At 60.5% G+C, this 22,431-nt stretch overlaps 1 protein-coding gene across 5 annotated transcripts in view; it reads right to left on the reverse strand.

Moving 5' to 3' along the window:
• Positions 1-20,597, reverse strand: part of AP1B1 (adaptor related protein complex 1 subunit beta 1) — a 30,540-nt gene extending 9,943 nt beyond the window's left edge. For 3 of the 5 annotated variants that reach the window (XM_068161824.1, XM_068161823.1, XM_068161820.1), the window contains exons 1-12: positions 20,555-20,597; positions 15,703-15,818; positions 14,199-14,261; positions 13,034-13,139; positions 11,285-11,420; positions 8,005-8,250; positions 6,224-6,414; positions 5,151-5,372; positions 2,939-3,059; positions 2,618-2,713; positions 1,324-1,439; positions 97-262 (exon numbers count right to left, since the gene is read on the reverse strand). In XM_068161824.1, the coding sequence (XP_068017925.1) occupies positions 97-262; positions 1,324-1,439; positions 2,618-2,713; positions 2,939-3,059; positions 5,151-5,372; positions 6,224-6,414; positions 8,005-8,250; positions 11,285-11,420; positions 13,034-13,139; positions 14,199-14,235 (1,437 nt within the window). In that variant the 5' untranslated portion in view covers positions 14,236-14,261; positions 15,703-15,818; positions 20,555-20,597. The remainder of the gene's footprint in view (positions 1-96; positions 263-1,323; positions 1,440-2,617; positions 2,714-2,938; positions 3,060-5,150; positions 5,373-6,223; positions 6,415-8,004; positions 8,251-11,284; positions 11,421-13,033; positions 13,140-14,198; positions 14,262-15,702; positions 15,819-20,554) is intronic. The other 2 variants (XM_068161821.1, XM_068161822.1) reach the window with 2 other exon arrangements.
• Positions 20,598-22,431: the final 1,834 nt, after the last annotated feature.

Below are 22,431 nucleotides of genomic sequence, written 5' to 3' on the forward strand. Positions count from 1 at the left end.
CAAATTCACACTGCACTTCCATCAGCAAAAGCTTTGTCCCAGTGTCAGCCTTCAGCCAGCTGGTCCTGGTGGCCAGAGCAGGCCACCCCACTGCACCTGGGTGCTCTCATCGTGGAAGCCCTCCAGGAAGCTCTCCAGCAGCTCGTCGGCGTTGTCGATGCGCTCCGCGTACTCGCCCACGATCCAGATCATGGCTGCCCGCGCCTCAGGCTCGTCCAGGGAGTCCAGGTTCTCACACAGGGTGGCAATGACACTCTCATACCTTCAGGGAAGAGGCCACACCTTCAGTGAAGGCAAGAAACCCCAATCCCAGCTCTGCCCTAACTCCAAACCAGGTCCCATCGCCCTCGGCGAGAAGCAGGCCGGAGCTGAGGGCACCACTGAGAGCTTCTCCCAGCTGCCTGGGGCTGTGCCCCTGCCCAGGGCTGCAGCAGGGGGTGACACTGCCCAGGCCAAGCCCTCCTCTTCAGCCCCACTGCATGTTGCCTGCTCTTCAGCCTTGCTGTTGAATGAACTGCTCACCCTGCTCAGCTGATGTCCCTCCTCTCTGCAGCAGCCCCGAGTCAGCAGCAGCTCTGCTGAGCTCCTGTTGGTCACTAACTCCATCACCAGCACAGGGCTCCCTGACCAGGCAGTGAGCAGCATTCACCCAGGGAAGCTGGAAGACTCCCCACCTCCTCCTGCTGCCCTCACCCCAGCACCAGGAGGCCTGAATTAAGAGCCAGAGATGGTTTATGCTGACTTGAGGATCCTCAAGGTCTCTGACAGCTCCTATCTGTTTGGGTCTCTGGGTTGAAGCTTGAGGAGGGCAGATTGAGGCTGGAGATCAGGAAGAAATTCTTTCCAGTGGGGGTGGTGAGACTCTGGCACAGGCTGCCCAGGGAGGCTGTGGCTGCCCCTCCCTGGAGGTGTTCAGGGCCAGGCTGGATGAGGCCCTGAGCAGCCTGGGCTGGTGGGAGGTGTCCCTGCCCATGGCAGGGGGTGGAACTGGATAGCCTTTGAGGTCCCTTCCAACCCAACCCATTCTATGAATCTACCAAGCTGGGGCTGCCATCATGAGGGGGCTGAGGATGTTCCTGGGGCTGGGGACAGCTCTCCTGCTGCCAGCTGAACTCCTGGGACAGCAGCACCTCCTGGGGACCACAGCCCCCAAGCAGCATCAAACCCAAGGCCACCTTCGCTCCGGGCAGGTTCACCACAACCATCTCACCAGGAGGCCCCCAGCACCTGGCTCTTTGTAAGGTGTCCCCCAGCAGAGCAGAGAGGAGGAGGAGGAGGGAGCCCCTGGGGCAGGAGCCTCCCCAGGGCCTGCAGGCCGCTCACTTGTTGGGGTACTTGCGGAAGATGTCCTTGATGACCACGATGGCCTCCTGCACCACGTAGTTGACCTTGGTCTGGATGAGGTCCAGCAGGGTGCTGACACAGCGCTCAGCTGATTGCTGTGGGGAGGGCTTGGGCACTCAGCAGGCTCTCAGCAACCTGAGCTCCCCCCACCAAAGCCTCACTGCCCTTCCCACTCCCCTCTGCATCTCCCCCAGACCCACCCCACACCGATGTGGCTTCCCCTGCCCAGCCAGGTCTGGCTCCTGCTCACCCCCCTGCTGCCTGCTCCCAGAGCCTCCTCTCCCAGCACAGCTTTTGCTCCCTCATCCCACAGGATGCATTGCAGGAATGAAGCACTGAGCCCAGACCTTGCCTGGCTGGGGCAGCAGCACCTTGCTCCTTGCTCTAGCTTGGCTCTGCACAGCCACAGGGCTCAGAATGGACATCAAGGAACAAAGAGCTCAGGTCCTGGACCTTCAAGACCCTTCTGGGTGCATTCCTGTATGGCCTGCCCTGGGTGGTCCTGCTGTGGCAGGGGAGGTGGAGTGGGTGACCTCTAGAGGTCCCTTCCAACCCTAGCACTGTGTGATTCTGTGTGACAAATCCCACTGGAGATGTTGGCTTCAGTGCCAGGGGAGGGGATCCAGGCTCAGCTCTTGGTGGGAGGCAGACCTGAGCCAGCTCCACTGTGCCTCCTCCAGTGGCCTTGCTGGTGCTGGAGGATGCTTTGCAGTGAACCCAGTGCAGGATCAGCCAGCTCAAAGCCACACAGCCTTGTCTGGGAGTTGGCCTGGGCCATGCTGCTGCTCAGAACACAGAGCATGGGGTGACTGCAAGCCCAAAACCTCTCCAGTGGCAAATGGTAACAGGGTGAAAAACCCTCCTCACACCCTATGCTGCTCCTCATGGGACCACTGTGGCTCATCCCTAGGCCCAGGCTGACTCCAGCTCACAGACAATGCTAAGCCCAGGGAGGTTGTGGCTGCCCCTCCCTGGAGGTGTTCAAGGCCAGGCTGGATGAGGCCTTGAGCAGCCTGGGCTGGTGGGAGGTGTCCCTGCCCTTGGCAGGGGGGTTGGAACTGGATTATCTTTGAGGTCCCTTCCAGCCCAGCCCATTCTGAGTCTATGACTCCAGCTCCTGGGCTGGGCTCTCTCTGGTACATGCTGGGGAGCCCAGCCCCAGCCAGCCCCAGCCAGCCCCAGCCAGCCCCAGCCAGCCCCAGCCAGCCCCAGCCAGCCCCAGCCAGCCCCAGCCAGCCCCAGCCAGCCCCAGGCGCAGCAGCGCAGCCCTCACCTCCACCTTGATGGCACAGCGGCCGATGGCCCTCACTGCCTTCCTCACAAAGTCCACATCCACCTCGGTGGCATATTCCTTCAGCTCTGCCAGAACCTGCCAGAGAGGAGGAGAGAAGAGAAGAGAAGGCCATGAGAGCCTGGCACAAGGAAAGCCACCAGAGAGCAGGCAGCAGGCAGCCAGCAGGCAGCGACCCAGCAGAAGCTAAGAGCCGCTCCCGGCCGCACCCCGCAAGGCTGGGTCTGGGGTTACCCAGGTGAATCCCCTCCTGGTGGGGCTGTAAGCCCCTGCTGCCCCCCACCTTGGTGCCCAGAGCCTGACCTGAGCAATGTTGGCCTGGGAGGCCAGGCGGATCATGATGTCCAGCTTCTCCAGCTTGACGTAGATGGGGTCGTTGTACTTGACGAAGAAGACCTTCATCTCGTGCTTCAGGATCTCTGGCCTGCAGCACAAGAGCCAGGGACTAGGGCACTGCCCCTCCCCTGGCACCACAGAGGCACCAAACACCTGCCAGGCACCATGGCTTTCTCCAGAGCTTTCTGGACACCAAACACTGCTGTTGAAAGGTTTCTGTAGTGGCAGGAGCAAGGTGAGCCAGCCCCGAGCGCTGCCGGCCCAGCCCTAGCCCTGCCCCGGCCTGGGCCCCAGCAGGGTGGGCAGCAGGGGCAGGGAGGGGACTCTGCCCCTCTGCTGTGCTCTGCTGAGACCTCCCTGCAGAGCTGGGGCAGCTCTGGAGTCCTCAGCACAGACAGGGACTGTTGGAGCAGGGCCAGAGGAGGGCACAGCAGTGCTGGCAGGGCTGGAAGCCCTCTGCTGGGAGGCCAGGCTGGGAGAGTTGGGCTTGGGCAGCCTGGAGAAGAGAAGGCTCCAGGGAGACCTCCTGGTGGCCTTGCAGTGCTGAAAGGGCTGATCAGAAAGCTGGGGACAGGCTTCTGAGCAGGGCCTCTTGTGCCAGGACAAGAGGTGATGGTTTGAAACTGAAACAGAGAGATTTCAGAGTGGAGAGAAGAGAGAAATGTTTGCCACTGAGGGTGCTGAGAGTCTGTCCCAGGCTGCCCAGAGGTGGGAGATGCCCCATGGCTGGCAGCATTCCAGGTGAGGTTGTTTGGGGCACTGTGCAACTTGCTCTGGTTGCAGCTGTCCCTGCTGAGTGCAGGGGGATTGCCCTAGATGACCTTTAGATGTCCCTTCCAACCCAAACCAGCCTGAGCTCTGCTCCCACCTTCAGGTTCTGCCCCAGGCAGTGTCTCCAGGCAGAAAGGCAGCAGTCCTCTTCAGCAAGATGCACACTGGCCAGGGGCTGGGTGGGGATTTATTCTCCTGACCCTGCAGCCAGCTAAAGCCCCAAGCCTGTGCAAATCCATCCCTCCCTGAGCCACTTCCAAGCATGACTCAGCACTCCTCAGCTGAGCCAGAGCTGAAGGCTCAAGGACACAAGCTGGGGAAACCCAGAGCTGGAGAGTGAACAACTGTGGGCCAGGAGGCCACAAGGAGAAGGCTTTGAGGGCCCAGCCCATGCCCAGGAACTCAGGACTCTGGCCTTTGTCTCCTCTGGGCCAGCACAACCTTGCTGCACACAAGAGCAGCCAGTTGTCTTGCCAAGGCTGGCAGGGATGTCCTGTGGAAAGCAGGGATGCAAACCCACAGCCCAGGGCTAGGCTGGACCTTTCTCACCTCTCTAAGCCAGGAAAGAGAGAGGCCAGGGACAGCTCCAAGGAGCCAAGCTGGCTGCCACGTCCCCGCTGCAGGGACACTAATTGCTTTCCACTTCTCCCAGCAATCTCTGCTATTTTTAAAAGACAACCCCAGAGCTGACTGCCAGGACAACAAATCATCTGATCAGGGCTGTCACCACGGAGCACAGCTCCCCAGCTGGCCAGCTCTGCTCAGGGTACACGTGAGGGGCTTTGGACAGCTCCTGCCCACCGGCGACTCCAGACCAGGGAAGGGACAAAAGGACTCAGCACTCCCTCCCAGAGGGTAGCTGCAGAGAAATGAGCTGACCTCACCTAAATCCCTCACCACATCCTCCAGGACTAAGCCAAAGCCTCAGTTTTTAGCTTTTCCACCCTTTGCTCACCCCAACAAGCAATAAAGAAACCCTTCCTGAGGATCCCAGCTCAGCTCCCTGCTCCTTGCCTCACCTCCTTCTCTGTGCCCAGAGTCTGGGTTTTAAACAAGAGGAACAAAACCACATCAAACAACAAACCCAGCAGCTAAAGCCCCAGCAGCACAACCAGAGGGACTGAAAGGCAAGAGGGAATGGTGGAGCCAAGCTGTCCCTCCAGCCACACTGGAATAGAATAGAACTAACCAGGTTGGAAAAGACCTTTGAGCTCATCCAGTCCAACCTCTCACCCAGCACCATCTGATCAACTCAACCATGGCACCAAGGGCCTCAGCCAGGCTCTTCCTAAACACCTCCAGGGATGGGGACTCCAGCACCTCCCTGGGCAGCACATCCCAGTGGCCAATCTCTCTTGCTGTGAGGAACTTCTCCCCAGCAGCCAGCCTGAGGCAGCGAGGCACTCACCTCTTCTGCACGATGAGGTTGATGTTGCGGAGCGCCACGTACTGCAGCTCGGGCTCTGCGGAGAGCAGGGTCACCAGGGGTGGGGCCAGCTTCTTCAGCAGTGTCCCATAATAATCCAGGTCCTTTGAGAGCATCTCCATGAACTTCATCAGCACCTTCACTGCAGACAGCACCACTGCTGAGTTGGCGTGGGACAGCCTGGGCGTCACCCGCTCGCAGATGCTGGAGGCGTCCCGGGCGAGGGGAAGGGGAAAGAAAGTGATCACAGCTCAGCCCCCAGGCACTGCAGAGTCTGCAGCAAGATGGCTCAGCAGCTCCAGGCCTTCCCAAGAGGTGCTGAACCGCTTCTTCAACACCCTGGGGAAGGTTATTTAATGCTCAGCAAGAGCTAAAAGGGTAGAGGGCAAGAGGCTGGGGCACTCTTGTCAGTGGTGTCCAGCAAGAGGGCAAGGGGCAGCAGGCACAAACTGGGACCCAGGAGGTTCCATCTGAACAGCAGGAGAACATTCTTTGGTGTGAGGGTGCTGGAGGCCTGGAGCAGGCTGCCCAGAGAGGTTGAGGAGTCTGCTCTGCAGAGCTTCCAACCCTCCCTGGCTGTTGTGCTGCTGGGCAAGCTGCTGTGGGTGCCCTGCTTTGGCAGGGGGCTGGCCTGGGTGACCTCGAGGTCCCTTCCAGCTCCTGCCATTCCATGAGTCCCAGCCCCTGCAAAAGCCTATTGCAGTGACCCCTTTTCCAAGCTCCTGAGTCCCTGCTGTCCCTTGCTGCATGGCAAGGCCACATTTTGAAGCAGCAGGAGGAGCACAATCCCTGTGCCAGCACAGGGACAGGACTCATTATGGGACCATGGCCATCTCCAGATGGCTGTGCCCAAGGCACAGTGGCCAGCAGATGCCCACTGTCCCACCTCCTGCAGCAGGACTCCAAGGGTCAGGAGGACAAAGATGCTTCTTAGAGGAGAAAGAGCAGTGTCAAGCCCTTCAGTCCCTACCTGCCTGTCCACCTTCCCCTCCCAGCCCAGCTCTGCGGTGCCCTGAGGGCAGCACCGCCCCAGCAGCAGCCAGCAGCTCACTCACCTCTGGGCTTCCCGGTCATCCTTGGGCATGTAGTTTGCCAGGCAGTCCAGGATGAAGATCTGGCCCCACTCAGTGCACTCATTCAGGGCTGTGAGCAGCTTGTTGATGGACTGAGGGTTGAGGTCCAGGAGGTTGCTGCTGGGGTGGGACTCAGCTATTTCCGAGAGCGCTGCGACCGCGTTGGCCACTACCTGCCGAGGGGACAGGGACAGGGAGAGGTTAGGTGACACCAAACTGTGCCTCAACAGCCCTGGGGGAAGCTGCTGTCAGCAGATGGCACCTCCCCTGTAATGAAAGGCAGAGAGCTGGGGTTCTTCAGCCTGGAGAAGAGAAGGCTCCAGGGAGACCTCAGAGCAGCCTGCCAGAGCCTGAAGGGAGCTACAGGAGAGCTGGGGAGGGACCTGGGACAAGGGCTGGGAGTGAGAGGATGAGAGGCAATGGATTGAAGCTTGAGGAGGGCAGATGGAGACTGGAGAGCAGGAAATTCTTTGCAGTGAGGGTGGGAAGACTCTGGCACAGGCTGCCCAGGGAGGCTGTGGCTGCCCCCTCCCTGGAGGTGTTCAAGGCCAGGCTGGAAGAGGCCTTGAGCAACCTGGGCTGGTAGGAGGTGTCTCTGCCCATGGCAGGAGGTTGGAACTAGATGACCTTTAAAGGTCCTTTCCAACCCAAACCATCCTATGAATCCTCTGTATCAAGGCCTCACATCCCAGCAACATCTGGGCACCAGCTTCTCCTGCCCAGCAGCTGGTGCTCAGGAGGTGAGCAATCCCCAGCAGCACAGCCCCACCACCCACACTCCACACATGTTCAGCAGGAGCCAGCCTTGGCCCCAGGCCCAGCAGGGAGCAGCCTGCTTCCCTCTCCTTCCCCCGGCAGCTCTGAGGAGCCTCCATGGCTTTCTGCAGCAGCTCCTGGGCTTGCTGCCCTGCCTGTGGCAGCATCTGGAGAGCAACAAAGGCTGAGGGTAAAGAACCCCTGGGGAAAGCAGCTTTGAAGTACTTCACAGAAAGAGTAATTGGCCACTGGAATGTGCTGCCCAGGGAGGTGGTGGAGTCCCCATCCCTGGAGGTGCTCAAAAGAGGCTTGGATGTGGCACTTGGAGCCATGGGTTAGCTGTCAGGAGGTATCACAGTACCAGGCAGGGTTGGAAGGGACCACAAGGATCAACTGATCACCCAACCCTATCTGATCAACCAGACCATGGCACCAAGTGCCTCATCCAGGCTTGCCTTAAACACCCCCAGGGATGCTGACCCCACCAGCTCCCTGGGCAGCACATCCCAATCTCTCTTGCTGGGAAGAGCTTCTTCCTAAGGTCAAGCCTAAACTTCCCCTGGCACAGCTTCAGACAGTGTGCTCTTGTTCTGGTGCTGGCTGCCTGGGAGAAGAGACCAACCCCCAGCTGGCTGCAGCCTCCCTTCAGGTAGTTGGAGAGAGCAGTAAGGTCTACACCCAGCTGGCTGCAGCCTCCCTTCAGGTAGCTGTAGAGAGCAGTAAGGTCTACACCCAGCTGGCTGCAGCCTCCCTTCAGGTAGCTGTAGAGAGCAGTAAGGTCTACACCCAGCTGGCTGCAGCCTCCCTTCAGGTAGCTGTAGCCAGAAGCAAGGTCACCCCTGAGCCTGCTCCCCTCCAGACTAAACACCCCCAGCTCCCTCAGCCTCTCCTCACAGGGCTTCAAGTCACTCCCGGCCAGGCTGGCTGAGGCCTTGAGCGCCCCAGGCCCGGCTGAGAGGCGTCAGGAGACCTCTCTCAGGTCTCTGCCAACCCGAGGAACCACTCACCATGGGGTTGGAGTCGGAGATGAGGTCTTTGAGGGTGTCCAGGAAGCCCTGGTCCTCCACCAGCTGGGCGTTGATGTCGTGCAGCTTGGCCACGCAGACGGCGGCGGTCTTGCGCACGTAGGGGTCCTCGTCCTTCAGGCACTTGCGCAGCGGCTCGCACAGGTACTCCGTGATCTTGTCCACGCGGATGCAGCCCATGGTGCGCACGGCCAGCGCCCGGATCAGCGGGTTGGGGTCCTCGCAGTCCTGCGGGGGGCAGGGGGGGCAGGGAGGCTGCGGCGCCGCTGCGGCGGTCTGAGCCTTGACTGGGAGCCAAGAGCTCAGGTGGGGGCAAGGCTGAGAACCTCTCCCCCACTGCCCCCTCCTCCCTCCCAACGGGGGGGGGGAAAGGAAGGAGCAAATCCACCAGACAGTAATTTGGAGTCAGCTTGGAAGTACAGACATACAGACACACAGACATACAGACACACAGACATAGAATAAAGCAGCTTGGAAGTACAGACACACAGACACACAGACATAGAATAAAGCAGCTTGGAAGCACAGACATACAGACACACAGACATAGAATAAAGCAGCTTGGAAGCACAGACATACAGACACACAGACATAGAATAAAGCAGCTTGGAAGTACAGACACACAGACATAGAATAAAGCAGCTTGGAAGCACAGACATACAGACACACAGACATAGAATAAAGCAGCTTGGAAGCACAGACATACAGACACACAGACATAGAATAAAGCAGCTTGGAAGCACAGACATACAGACACACAGACATAGAATAAAGCAGCTTGGAAGTACAGACATACAGACACACAGACATAGAATAAAGCAGCTTGGAAGCAGAGAGATAAAGAGCTGTCTTTAAACAATATATAGATAACAGCAACAGGAAAGGTTCCCAAGGGCAAGGGACAAGGATGGATGGGAGAGGGACATCAGAAAAGCGAATAATACAAAACCAGTCTCTCTCTGAGGAGGCAGAGAGGCAGCAGGGAGCAGGGTCAGGTCTGACCACGAGGCAGAGGAGCAGCAGGGCAGCTGCAGTAGCTCTCATCCAGCAGAGGCAGGAGCCAAAAGGAGAGCCAACAGCTAGGATGTCCTGCTTTTTATACCCTAGCTGGGCAGGGAGGGGGGAGTGGAGCAGACTCAGCTTCCCCAGCAGGGGGAGGAAACACCCTGCAGGGAGGGTAAAGTACCCACAAGCCCTCCCAGAATGGGCATTAACCCACCACAGCCTCGCCTGGCGCGCCGCAGCGGCGAGCCTCAGGGGGAGGTTTTCAGGCTGGGCCTTGAAACTTCAGCTACAGATTTTGAGCAGGGAAGTGGAGACCCAGAAACAAATCCCTGCTGGGTGTGAAAAGAAGCAAAGATTGCTCTGAACAAAGTCACTGGGGACGTGTCTGCCATGAGAGAGAGGAGCTGGACCACAACAGCTCCTCCCTTTCCCTCTCCTCTTCTGATCTCTGGCTGGTTTTGCTTCACTCAGGAGAGATAACCTGCTCCTGGTGGCCTTGGCCAAGTCTAACTCCTCTGCTCCTTTCATAGAATCAATAACCAGGTTGGAAAAGACCTCAGAGATCATCAAGTCCAACCAATTACCTAATCCCTAATACCTCCTGACAACTAAACCATGGCTCCCAGTGCCACATTCAAACCTTTCCTGAACACCTCCAGGGATGGGGACTCCACTGCCTCCCTGGGCAGCACATCCCAACCTCTCTTGCTGGGAAGAGCTTCTTCCTAACATCCAGCCTAAACTTCCCCTGGCACAGCTTGAGACTGTGTCCTCTTGTTCTGGTGCTGGGTGTCTGGGAGAAGAGACCAACCCCACCTGGCTACAGCCTCCCTTGTAGAGAGCAAGAAGGTCTCCCCTGAGCCTCCTCTTCTCCAGGCTAAGCAACCCCAGCTCCCTCAGCCTCTCCTCCCAGGGCTGTGCTCCAGACCCCTCCCCAGCCTCACTCCCCTTCTCTGGACATGTTCAAGTGTCTCAATATCCTTCTCAAATTGAGAGGCCCAGAACTGGACACAGGACTCAATGCATAGAATCACAGGCTGTCAGGGGCTAGAAGGGACTCCAGAGATCATCCAGTCCAACGCCTGCCCCGGTCAGAGCAGGGTCACCCAGGGCAGGTCACACAGGAACTCATCCAGGTGGGTCTTGAATATCTCCACAACCCCCCTGGGCAGCCTGCTCCAGGGCTCTGTCACCCTCACAGGGAAATAATTCTTCCTCCTGCTTCCATGGAACTTCCTCTGCCTCAGCTTCCACCACTGCCCCTGGGGCTGGCATTGGGCATGGCCAAGCAGAGCCTGGCTCCATCCCCCTGGCACTCACCCTGCACACACTTACAAACACTCATGAGGGCACCCCTCATCTCTTCTCCAAGCTGAAGAGCCCCAGCTCTTTGAGTCACAGGCAGCAGTGGTGGCTCTCACTTGGGTACCTGAAGTCAGGAGGTTTCAAGGCTCAGCTCCCCAGAACAGGTCACCCAAGGGAGGGCTTTGATCTCGCTCTGCAACCTGGCACCCCCAGAGCTGTAACACCATCACTTCTCCCTCCAAGCACCCTGCTTCAGGCATCACTTTCACCAAGTGCCTGCAGCCTCCCTGCAGAGCAGCCACTTGGCCTGCCTGGGAAAGGCATCTCTCAGGTTTGCTATGGGATGTTTACTCCCCAAAGAGCCAAACCTGCCCCTAATGCCCACCAAGCCTTTGCACAATGTGCTTTGACACTGCCCTGGCTCCTCACAAACATGCTCTGCAGCTCCCAGCTCCAGAGAGCAGATCACAAGGGCTCTCTGAGCTGGAGAGACTTCAGCACATGAGCTCACATGATGGTAGCTCCACCACAGCAGCTGCCCACAGCCCAGGCTCCCACTGACAGCAAGTGGCACAAGGACAGCTGCCAAGAAAATGTTTTCCTTCTGCATTAGTGCCAGACCTGCTTCTGCCCAGAGCTGGGGCAGCCACCACTCCTGAAGGGAGAGGCTCTGGAAACCTGCCCACACCCTCTCCTGTCACAGAACCCCAGCAGGGGGAGGGCTGGAAGGAAGCCCTGGAGATTAAAGCAGGGGCACCCCCAGCAGCTTGCCCAGCATCACAATGGCCAGGCAGGTTTGGATCCTCTGCAGAGCAGGAGGCTCCACAACCTCTCTGGGCAGCCAGCTCCAGGGCTCTGCCACCCTTTGGAGCAGGCTGCAGAGCAGCTCGGGGCGGGGTGGAGCACCCCGCGGCGGCCTGGGCCCCTGGGGCATGCAGCCCTCTCCTCTCACCTTCACAAAGGTGTTGACTGCCATGATGGCCATGTCTGGCTGGCTCTTGGCATAGTTCATCAGATAGAGGTAGACCAGCTTCTTCAGCTCCAGGTTGTCTGTCTGCATGCAGTTCACCACGTCCGGGAAGAGAGCGCTGGAACGCCAGGCACAGCCACGCCGCTGAGCGGGGGGAAGGAGACCCCCACACCTCCCCAGGCACGTGGCCATCCCTCCCCAGGGCTCAACCTCCTCCTGAAGGCAGCAGACCCCAGGCTCTCACAGAAGCTGAGCCCACCCTGCAGCAGATCTGGTTAAAGAGGGACAGGGAGCTGCTGCAGAGAGCCCAACAGAGGCTCCCAGGATGAGTGAGGGACTGCAGCACTGCCCTGGGAGGAGAGGCTGAGAGCCCTGGGGCTGCTTAGTCTGCAGAGGAGAAGCCTGAGAGGGGATCTAAGGAATGCTTCTGAATCTCTGAGGGCTGGGGGGCAGGAGGGAGGGGACAGGCTCTGCTCAGCTGCACCCTGCCATAGGCCAAGGGGCAAGGGATGGAGACTGCAGCCCAGGAGCTTGCAGCTCAGCAGGAGGAGGAACTTCTGCCCTGGGAGGCTGCCAGAGCCCTGAAGCAGGCTGCCCAGAGAGGTTGTGGAGTCTCCTGCTCTGGAGCTACCTGCAAGGAGCTGGGAGCTTCCCCTTCCCAAACCTGCTCCTGCTAAGAACCAAACACCCTGGAGCTGCCAGAGGTGCTGGCTCACCACAGACCATCCAGACTGTTACAGACACAGACAGCCCAACTAAACCACCTGAGGAGAGGCAATCAAGGTCCCAGGAGGGTTATCCCTCCCTGACAGATGTCCTGTGGCTCCTGGAGGCTTCTCAGCTACTGCAAGCCCAGCAGCCATTGCTTACAGGATCAAACCCAGGGCACCCTAAGCCTGGGGCATTGCCCTTTGCTGGTCCTCTTGCAGCAGAGCTGCCACCCACGTCTGCTGCCCTCAGCCCAGGCTGAGCCAGCCTTCCAGGGAGGGATCAGCTTAGCAAACTGCTTCCTCACAGCCTAAAACCCACACAAGCCTCCCCAAACCAGGCTGGCACATTTCCTTTCCAAGCCATGCAGCTTCTGCTGAGCCCTCAGGCAAGTGCCTGCCACGCCTGGTGGCCAACTGCTGCGAGGGCTCTGGGGGCTGGGGCCACAGCACTTCCCCCAGCACTGAGCCCAGGCTGTGTTGCTCCCTCCACCTCCTCCCCAGGGGACTGTGAAAAGCACAGTGCTGACATCCCATGTAAGCACCAAGGGTGTGCAGGGCCAGGTCAGTGTGGGCAGGAGGGACCCAGAGGCCACCTGCTGCTCCTGCAGATGGACAGAGGGGAAGGGGGAGAAGCAGCTCTCTGGGGCTGGAGGGGCTGCCAAAGGCTGACAGACACCGCAGCAGCCACTGCCCCTCTGCTGTAAGGGCTCAGAGGGAGGTCCTGCTGCTTGTTAGCAGCACTTGAAGGAAGCAGCAGTAATCCCACCAACTGCTCTGGCAGCCAGAGCAATCCTCTTTCAGCCAGCTTACCCCAAAGCCAGGCAAGCCCCTGCCTGCCAGCCGGCCACGCTCCCACATTTCCCTCCCCTGGCAGGTGGTGAAGCTGTGGCCAGGAGCTCACCCAGGCCTTGCCCCAGATGAAAACCAGCACAAAACCCTCCCTTGAGGCACCAGCAAATGGGAGCCCCCCCAGTGGCAGCCAGGCTCCCTCCTGGCACGGCTTGGCAGCCCTGGCACACACCTGACATCTTTGCCCACGGTCATGGAGGCGATCACCTTCTTCACTGCCTCCTTCTTCTTCTCCTTCTTGTCACTGTTCAGCTCAGCTTTCAGCTCAAATATCTCCCCTGAAGGAAGGGGCAGAGGGAGAGCTCAGGGGCAGGGGATGGGGCACCCACCCCCTCTGCTGGCTGCTGAGCCCAGGAAAGGGTCAGCCTAGCTCCCACTCATTGCTTGCTGCGGTTCCTTTGCCAGCCTCCAGGCTGCCAGGAGCTGGAAGAAGGGGAATTTAACTCCCCAGATACCTCCCTGAGGGCTCAGCTCTGATCCATGGAAACAGAGACAAGCTGCACATCCTTGCATCTCCTCCAGCCCCTGAGAGAGCCCTGGAGGGCTGCAGGGCTGGGATGTGCCTCAGGAGTGACAACCACCAGCACCCCACGCCCCCAGCACGGGCCACAGGGTCTCTCTGTTGCTCTTTTGGGCTGTGTGGGGCTTAGCACAGCACAGAGCCAAGCCACAGCCCCCACATGGCTGCTGTGAGCCCTCCCCTACCTGGGGAGCCCACCACAACCCCAGCAGGCACCAGTGGAGCCACAGAGGTGGATTTTGGGAAGCCCACACAGGAGGTGGGAGCTCCTAAATCCTGCTCTGCACGTGCATGGCAGCACCCCCCCAGCCCAGCCCCTTGCTGGGGCCACCAGTGGCTCCTGCCCCAGCCCAGGGGCATTGCCTGCTGCTCAGTGAAGCCATGCTGAGCTCTTTATTTACCCCTGGGCAAGCAGGCTGAAGGGGAAGATGCCAAGTGGCTTCCCTCCCAGTTAACTCCTCTGGCTGGCAAGTGCTTAAGGTGAACACTCCCAGCCCAGGGGAGCTCTGGGTGGGGACCAATTCCCACAGCTGCTCCTGGGCTGCTGAGTCCAGTGACTCAGGCACCAACAGCCACTCAGGCACCACCAACAGCCTTGTCTGGGCCTGGGGGGGCTGGTGGCACAGTGCTCTGACCCCATGGGAATGCAGGAGCCAAGCTGGCTGCATCAGAGCAAGCTGTCAGCCACAGCATCCTGCATGGGCTCAGGGCACTCCCAGGAGGGCTGGCACCTCCCTGCAGGGATCAGCCCTCCCCAGGGTGCAAGAGCAGCCTGGTTATGTGGGGAACTGGGTGAGCCTCCTGCTCCCTCCCTTACCTTTCTTTGTGGTGGTGAAGTACTTTGAGTCTGTCATGGTGGCCTCCAGCTGGCAGCACGTCCCTGAGGGAAAGGCAGAGCAGAGAGGGTAAGGGCTGGGAGCTCTCTGAGTTTCCTTGTTGGAGTCACTACCCAGAGCTCTGGGAAGGAAGAGCCAGGGGAGGGAAGGAGCTTGGGACCTCACAGGAAGAGCCACACTAAGATGAAGCACCCAGAGAAGCCCTCAGCTCCCATTCTCCTGGGGAGAGCAAGCTCCTTGCAGCCAGGCTGGCACATCACAGGCTCTGCTGAGAGCTGTTCACTAACAAGGAGGATGAGGGGGAGGAGGAGGAGAACAGCTGCTGAAAACACCAGCATTTACCCCTGCTCAGGCTCCAGCCCCAGCTTGCTTCTCTCACCAGCAGCTGCTTAGCTTGGCTCATCCAGAGGGGTAGCCTGCAGAGGGCTGAGTGCCCTATCCCTTAACCCCAAGCTCTCCCTTTCCCCCTTCCTTTAGGGCAGACATCTGAGCTGAGCTGAACAGTGACAAGGGCTGGGCAGCTCTTGCACCCACTCTGAGGGCTCAGTGATCTCCCCTGAGCTTCTGTCTCCCCACCCAAGAATCCCTTCTCCAGGGAGAATTCCTCCCAAGCCCTTCCTCACACCTGCCTGGAAAGAGGAACTGAGCAAAGCCTGAGGCTCAGCCCAGTGCCAGAGCGAGGGCAAAGCACAGCTGAAGGTCCTGCCAGCAGCCAGCAGGATCAAAAGGAGCCTCAGCCCTTCTCCAGCAGTGTGGCTTTAAAAGCAGCAGGCTCCCAGCCAGCACTTGGGGCTGCATGATACAGTTCAGGCAGTTCAGGGCAGAGCTGTGGCTTGGCAGGCTGGGGGAGCCTGGGGTGCAGGCAGCAGACAGCTCCTTCTTAAAGGTCAGGGAGCTTTCTTTTTCAGGGCTGTTTCAGCATCTTGCCTGCAGCAGGCAGGGCTGTCCTTGAAAGCCTGCAGTGGCCTTGCAGCTTGGGAGGGGCAGCAGCAGAGGGGAGAGGAGAGGGAGGAACACCAGCAAGCTTGCAAACCTCTGTAAAATGCAAATGAGCCTCTGGAGAGCCAAATGCAGCAGAGCCCTGAGAGCAGAGCAGGGGAACTGGCACTGCCTCCTCTGCTCCCTGTCCAGGCTGGGGAGGGATCCCAGCAGCGACACAGAGAGTATTTGGGGGCTGGGGAAGAGCACACAGAGCAGAGCCAGCTGCAGGCAGGGAGAGAGGAAGAGTCTGCATGGGCTCAGGGCTGGCAGCACAGCCTGGGTGTTTAAAAGCTGCAGGGAGGTGGTGCTGAGGGCCATGGTCCAGCACCAGACTGGGCAGGGCTATGGATGGCTGACCTCAGAGATCCTAAAGGGCTTTCCCAGCAAACAGTTCTGTGATGCTGCTGGGGGAGGGGGGAAGGTGCCACCCAGCCCTGCAAGGCTGCCCTGGGAGCCAGCAGCTTCCTGGGCATGCAGCCAAAGGCTGCTCCCTGCTTCAGTTACCTGGGACTCCTGGAGGGCCTTGCTTTGCCCCTAGGTGGCGAGCAGCTCTCCAGCCAGCAGCGGGAGCTCCGGGGCCGCGCTGCAGCAGCTCTCTGCACCTCCCTGCGGCTCCTGTCCTGCCAGAGAGGGAGGAAAGGGAAGGAGGATTTACTGCAGCCCCTCCAGCCTGGCTCACAGGCAGCCTCTGCGCTGCAGAAGTGCCTGGAGAGCAAACCTGAAGCCCACCAGGGCGTTTCTGCAGCCGGCTGAACCCAGCCTGCTGCCTTCCTGCGGCACGTTGGAGCCATCCCCCAGCCCCACTCACTGCTGAGACAGGCAGGGCCACCCACCTCCCCTGCCCCTTCCATCCCTGCACTGCCAAAAGCAGCCTCCAAAGCTCAAAGCCCAGCCTCTGCCTGCAGCCTGAGCTCCGGAGTTAAGGCACAGCCCTCGCTCCTCCCCGGCGGCACAAGCAAGAGCAGGGGGATGTGAGGCTCCAAGCAGCAGCACAGCTGGGTGCTCAGCAGCACAGCTGGGTGCTCAGCAGCACAGCTGGGTGCTCAGCAGCACAGCTGGGTGCTCAGCAGCCTGCAGCCCCTCCACAGCTGCAGGATGCAACCATCACTGGCACGGCCCTGCTGAAGGTGAATTCCCCGGAGCTCAGCCCTTGGGCAGGCTCCAGTGCTGCTGCCTGGCTGCAGCTCCCAGGAGGGCACAGAAGTGGTTCAGGGACTGCAGAGCAGCTCCTGCACCGCCCCAGCTCCATCCCTCTTCACCTGTGTCCAGCTTGAAGCAGGCAAAGGGACAGACAGGGCAGGAGCCAGTGCCCCAGGCTGGAGCCCAGCAGCAAACCCAGCACACTGGAGCAGAGGGGGGGTCAGGTCCAGGTCTGGTTTGGACAGACCTGATGGTTCAGAGTCACCACAGCAAGCTGCAAATGCTCTGCCCTTGCTGAGCACCCTCCACCCAGTGAGCCAAGTGGGCAGCAGGAGCTCCTCTGCAGACAGCAAGATGCAGAGCCAGGAGCAGGCATCTGCTCCCCAGGCTCCAGCCATTCCCACCCAGCTCCCTTCCAGGCTGGGAAGAACAGCCCAGGACTCAGTGAGCTCCCAGGAAGGAGCTGAGCAGGGCAGCAGCAGCAGCAGGAAAGCAGGATCCCAGCTGTGCAGCCACTACATGGAGTCCCTGCCCCTGTGGTGGCTCAGATGTTACCCTGCCCTCTGGCAAGCTGCTCCTCCCAACAGGATCCAAGGAGCTGGAAGTGTCTGCAGGGACTTGGTGGCAAAGCAGCAGCTGGGTGTTGGTGGGGAGCACCCAGAGCCCAACCACACCAAGCTCAGGCTCCTCAGGCTCCTTTTGAGGACAAGAGGCACAACCCTCCCCCCTCTGGGAACGTGGAGCAGGGCTCGAGGGACCTTGCAGCACCTAAGCCCTGCCCTGCTCTTGGGAGGTCCCCACAGCCAAGAGGTGGTAGGAAACCTCCTCTCCAAAGGCCTTGCTGAGGGTGGAAGCAGAGCTGATGGCATCAGCAAGCCCTCCTGGCAGGTGCCATGGCTCAGGTTGGAAGGGACCTCAGAGATCATCTGCTCCAACCTCCCCCCCATGGGCAGGAACACCTCTCAGCTAGGCCTGGCTGCTGAAGCCTCAACCAACCTGGCCTTGAACACCCCTAGGGAGGAGGCCACATCACTCTACCTCCCACACATCCCTTCCACCTGCCTCAGGGTGGCAAACATCCTCCCCATTCACACAGCAGAGCTCAGCCATCCCCTTCCTCCCAGCTGCCAGGCCAGCAGGCTCCCAAATCCATCTGCCCTGGGAGGAGAACTGCTGCTAAACCTGGGACAGCAGCAGCAGCCACGGCATGGAGCCTCCCAGAGGCAGCAGGGACAAGAAACCAGCACTGGTGCCACTGCTCTCCCCTCTGAGGGGAAGAGGAGAACTTGTTGGCAGCCTCCAGCTACTTTTACCACCCTGCTTCAGACCAATTCCTCCATCCCTGAGGGCCAGGATGCTGCTGACAGGAGCCCTTCAGCTCCCAGCACCAGAACCTGGCTGCTAGGGAGAGAAGTGGGGAGGCTGCCACTGCTCTTCCTGAGGAATGAATCACAGAGTGTTGGGGGCTGGAAGGGACCTGGAAAGCTCATCCAGTCCAACCCCCTGCCAGAGCAGGAGCACCCAGAGCAGAACACACAGGAATGCATCACACAGGTTTTGAGTATCCCCTGAGAGGGAGACTCCAGAACCCAGGGAGCCACCAAAGCATCTCCAGCACTTAGACCCCACCCAGCAGAGCCAGACCTCTGCCTGGCACAGGAGAGGGCTCCCTGCAGCCTCACTGATCCCTCTGCAGACTCTGTGACAGCCCAGAGCAGGAGCTCATGAGCCTTGAGGAGGGTCTGATGAGACAGATGGGAGGGAAGGAAGCAAAGGGAGGGAGATGCCCCCACTCCAGCCCCCTGCAAACACACCTCAGGGGCCTGTGCTTCCCTCCCCTTCCACTTTACAGGCCAGGAGGAGCAGGAAGTCCAAGGCTGAGCTTCTGGGAAACAGCCTGCCTTGAAAGCAGGGTCAGCTGAAGGTGAGCAGGGGAAGAAAAGCCCCACAGGCAAGCAACATCCTCCTGCAGCTGCAAGCCAAGGGCCTGAGGTGGAGCTGGCACAGCTAAAGACAACTGAGGCAGAGAAAAACCACCCTGAACACAAAGCTGTGGGGCCTTGACACAGCCAGCCCCTGGGGAGCTGAAGCAACCTCGAGTCACTGCAGGCCAAGCAGGCTCAGGTGGGGAGGGCTCCCCACACCTCCCAGCAGCACTGTGTGCCCCCAGCCTTGGGCAGCAAACCCTGCAGAGCAGTGGGGAAGAGAAAGACCCAAGAGGCTTCTCCTGATTCCCACAACCACAGACTGGGTTTGGGGTCTAGGGAACCTGTAAAGCTCATCCAGGCCAACCCCCTGCAGCCAGCAGGGACAGCTGCAACCACAGCAGGCTGCTCAGAGCCTCACACAACCTCACCTGGAAGGCCTCCAGCCATGGGGCAGCTCCCACCTCTCAGGGCAGCCTGGCACAGGCTCTCCCCACCCTCAGAGTCAAACATTTCTCCCTGCTCTCCACTCTCAATCTCCCTCTTTCAGTTTCAAACCATCCCCCCTTGTCCTGGCACAGCAGCCCCTGCTCAGAACTCTGTCCCCAGCTTTCTGCTCAGCCCTCTCAGCACTGCAAGGCCACCAGGAGGTCTCCCTGGAGCCTTCTCTTCTCCCATCTGCACAACCCCAACTCTCTCAGCCTGGCCTCCCAGCAGAGGCCTCCTCTGGCCCTGCTCTGGAGGGCCAGGGGGGAACTGCAGCAGCACAAGCCCTAAGGTCACCTGGAGTAAGGATAACAGCTCCCTCCCAAAATGCCAGCTGGGCACCCTCAGAGGTGCTGAGGATCTTGTTCTGGAGGTGCTGGGACACAGCAGCAGCCCCAGGACAGCTTCCCACAGCAGAGGGCACATGCTCCTGCATAGCCAGGCTCTACAGGGCTCCAGGACCACCACCCAGCCTGCCTGGAGCCAGATAAGGAGCAAGAGCTCTGGAAGGCCCCTGAGGGCATCCCACAGTGCCAATTTCATTGACTGCAGTGGCTTGAGCCACAGGGGAAGCAGCCCTTGGCTGCACAGCCAAGTCTGGAACGTGACAATCCAACAGCTCTCCAAGGCCCCCACTGGAATCCCACAGCCTGGGCCAGAGCAAGTGGGAAAACCCCACCTGAGCCCCACTGCTGCTCAGGGAGGGCATCCTGCCAGGGCTTGCAGCTCTGTCACACAAAAAGCAGCTGTGGAGCAGGAGGACACCTATGAAACCTTTGAGCTTCAGTACTCCTTTCAATCAAGTTCAGGGGGTTCCCCCCCTAAAGCCTGCAGTGAGCACAAGACATGAGCCTGGTGCCTTCCCTCCATCCATGCCCAGCTCCCAGCAGGTTCCTTGCCCAGCAGAACCCAGTGTCAGCCTCTCCCCACAGATCTTCACAGAGCCTCTCCCTACTCTCCATCAGTGGCCCTGAGAAGTGAGCACCAGCAGTACACAAAGGCTGTCAGGCCCTAAGGCCACCCCAGCCCCCTCTGCCCCACCACACAGCACCCCAACATGCATCTCCCCCTCCACCAAGAGCAGCCAGCACCCCACGGCCCCCAGGACGAGCCCGGGGTGCCCAGCAGCTCTCAAGTCCTTTTACCTCCTGCCCCAGAGCAGAGGGCTCCAGGCTCTGTGCTGCCAGCCAGGGCCCAGGGCCGCTGCGGCCCTGCCTGCTGCCGTGGAGAGGAGGCAGAGCGACCACCCCGGGCCTCGCAGCCCAGCAGGTGCCCCAGGCAGGCTGCCCACGCTGCCCACCAGCCGGGGTGTCTAGGGTGGCTCCAGAGGCTCCCCTGGCTGCTGCGGCGCTGGGGAGCACGGCCGTGGGGAGAGCAGCAGGCGCCCAGGCGGCCCTGAGGAGCAACTCCAGGCCACGGAGCTGCTGAGGGCACGGGCGGAGCTGCAGCCCCAGGGCCCACAGCCTGCGATGCGGGCCGGGGCGGGCGGGCGGGAGCCGGAGAGCGGCCCCGGAGCAGGCGGAGGGACAGGAGACAGGGGTCCGGGGCAGGAAGATCCCGGTCCCGGGGCAGGAAGATCCCGGTCCCGGGGCAGGAAGGGGCACACGGCTCCAGAGCAGGGCAGCGGGACGGGCCCGGGGGGTACGGGCCCGGGGGGTCCGGCCCGCTCCGAGGCGGCAGAGGGCCCCGGCCCGGCCCACGGCCGCTGCCCGCAGCAGCTCCTACACCGCGCACGGCCGCACGGCGGCGCCACGGCTGCCAGCTGGGCCCCACCACCCCCGGCCCGGCCCGGCCCCGGCCCGTACCTGCCACAGCCGCCTCCCGCTGCCACTGGCACGGCGGAAGTGAGAGCCGCGCGGGGCAGAGCTTCCGGGGCGGGGCCAGCACAGGTGGGGGCGGGGCCGGGGCGGGGCCGGGAGACGAGGAGCGGGGCCAGGGGAGGGGGACAGGGAGCGGAGAGAGGACGTAGGGCCAGGGGAGGGGGACAGGAGAGGGATATAGAGCACAGGGATAGGGGCGAGGGACAGAGCAGGTGGAAGCAGAGCGATGTGGGCAGCGGGGACAGCACGGAAGGTAGAAGAAGAGGTGGGACAGGGAATAGGGCACGGGGACAGGGGAGGTGGAGCAGAATGATGCAGGGACAGGGTCACACCTTGTCACCCCCTACCAGCTGCATCCCCTACAGGCTTCACAGCCGCTCCCCCACTCGTGGGGGACCACGGGAGTAGGGAGACACACAGGCTGGTGGTGATGACCTGGAGCAGGCCACAGAGCAGGGCGGCTGCAGAGGACAGTGGTGGCAGCATGGCCCTGGGGACAGGGCTCCCCTGCCATCCCAGCAGGCTCTGCAGCTCACTGGGGGGCTATGGCTGTCACCCTGCCAACCCCCGCACCAGGGACCCCAGCTAGGGCCAGCGGTCCGCAAGAGTGCTGATTGGCTGCACTGGCGGTACCCGGATGCTGATTGGCTGGGTTGGATGCACTTGGGTGCTGATTGGCTGGGCTCTGCTTACCAGTGGGCAAGCTGGGCCTCAGGTGCCTGCTGATTGGTTGAGCTTTGTGTGTATTGATTGGCTGTGCTGATTGGTCAGCTGGGCCAGCGGTGCTGGAGGTGGTCAGTTTGGACCTGAGCTTTAACAGATCCCGAAGAGAACAGGGAGTGAAGCACAGAAGATGGAAGCTCAAGGAATGGAGGCACCCCCAGGTGGCACTTCCCGAGCTGGAGCTGGAGCTGCACGCTCTCGAGTTTTGAGCCAGGTGTTTCCAGAAGCTGAGCAGAGCACAAAGTGAAGATCTGGGGGTTAGAAGATAAGTGAAGTTTGTCCCCTCAGATTTCTTGGGGCTATGAAATGCTTACCGAGGAACAGTGAGGAGAGACAGCAGCGCTGGCACTGGCCCCTGCTGGAGACCAAGCAGGACGCTGTCAGCTTTGAACCCGAGCTCTTTGCCAAGCCTGACTACAGATCTTTGTGAATCGTCGTGGGTTAGAAGCTAAGGTAAAGGCAGAGGCTCACATTTCCTGAGGCTATGAAATGGTTGCCAAGAGCTTTCAAGGATGGGCAGCAGCATTCAGTGCTGGCACTGCCACAGGGTGAGAATCTCGGGTTTGAAACAGCTCTTTTACAGTGCAAAAATAGAGCACAAAGTGAAGCACCATGAGATAAGGAGGTAAAGGTGGCACCCCCACATTTCTGGGGGGTCTGTGTAGTAGTTGCCAAGGGTCTGTAAGGATGGACAGCAGCAGCCAGTGCTGGCGCTTTCCCTGGCGGAGCAGGAGCTGGACACGTTCAGTTTTGAAGCTGAGCTCGTCCTGGTCCCATGCCTGTGAAGTGGAAGGGCTCAGAAGTGGTGGGACCCACAATTTTCAGGGCTCTTCTGTCCAGCTTCTGCCCGACTCATCCCAACCCCATGTCCAGCACCGCCTCAACTGTAGAGCCAGCCCCTGCCCGGCCCCAGCCCCTGCCCGGCCCGGGGTCAGCCCCGTGTCCGGCGCCCGGAGTGCTGATTGGCTGGGCGTGCTGACTGGCCAGGTGCTCCGCGAGTGCTGATTGATCAGGCTGCCTTAGAGTGCTGATTGGTCGCGAGTGCTGACTGGCCAGGTGATCGGCGAGTGCTGATTGGCTGTTGGCCGGGCGGTCCGTACCGGCGGACGCCCCGGGCTCTCCCAGCTCACTTCCAGGGC

The sequence above is a fragment of the Melanerpes formicivorus genome, unplaced genomic scaffold (assembly GCF_026170545.1).
Source record: "Melanerpes formicivorus ecotype bairdi unplaced genomic scaffold, bMelFor1.0.p_v2 SCAF_60, whole genome shotgun sequence".
NCBI classification, from domain to species: Eukaryota; Metazoa; Chordata; class Aves; order Piciformes; family Picidae; genus Melanerpes; species Melanerpes formicivorus.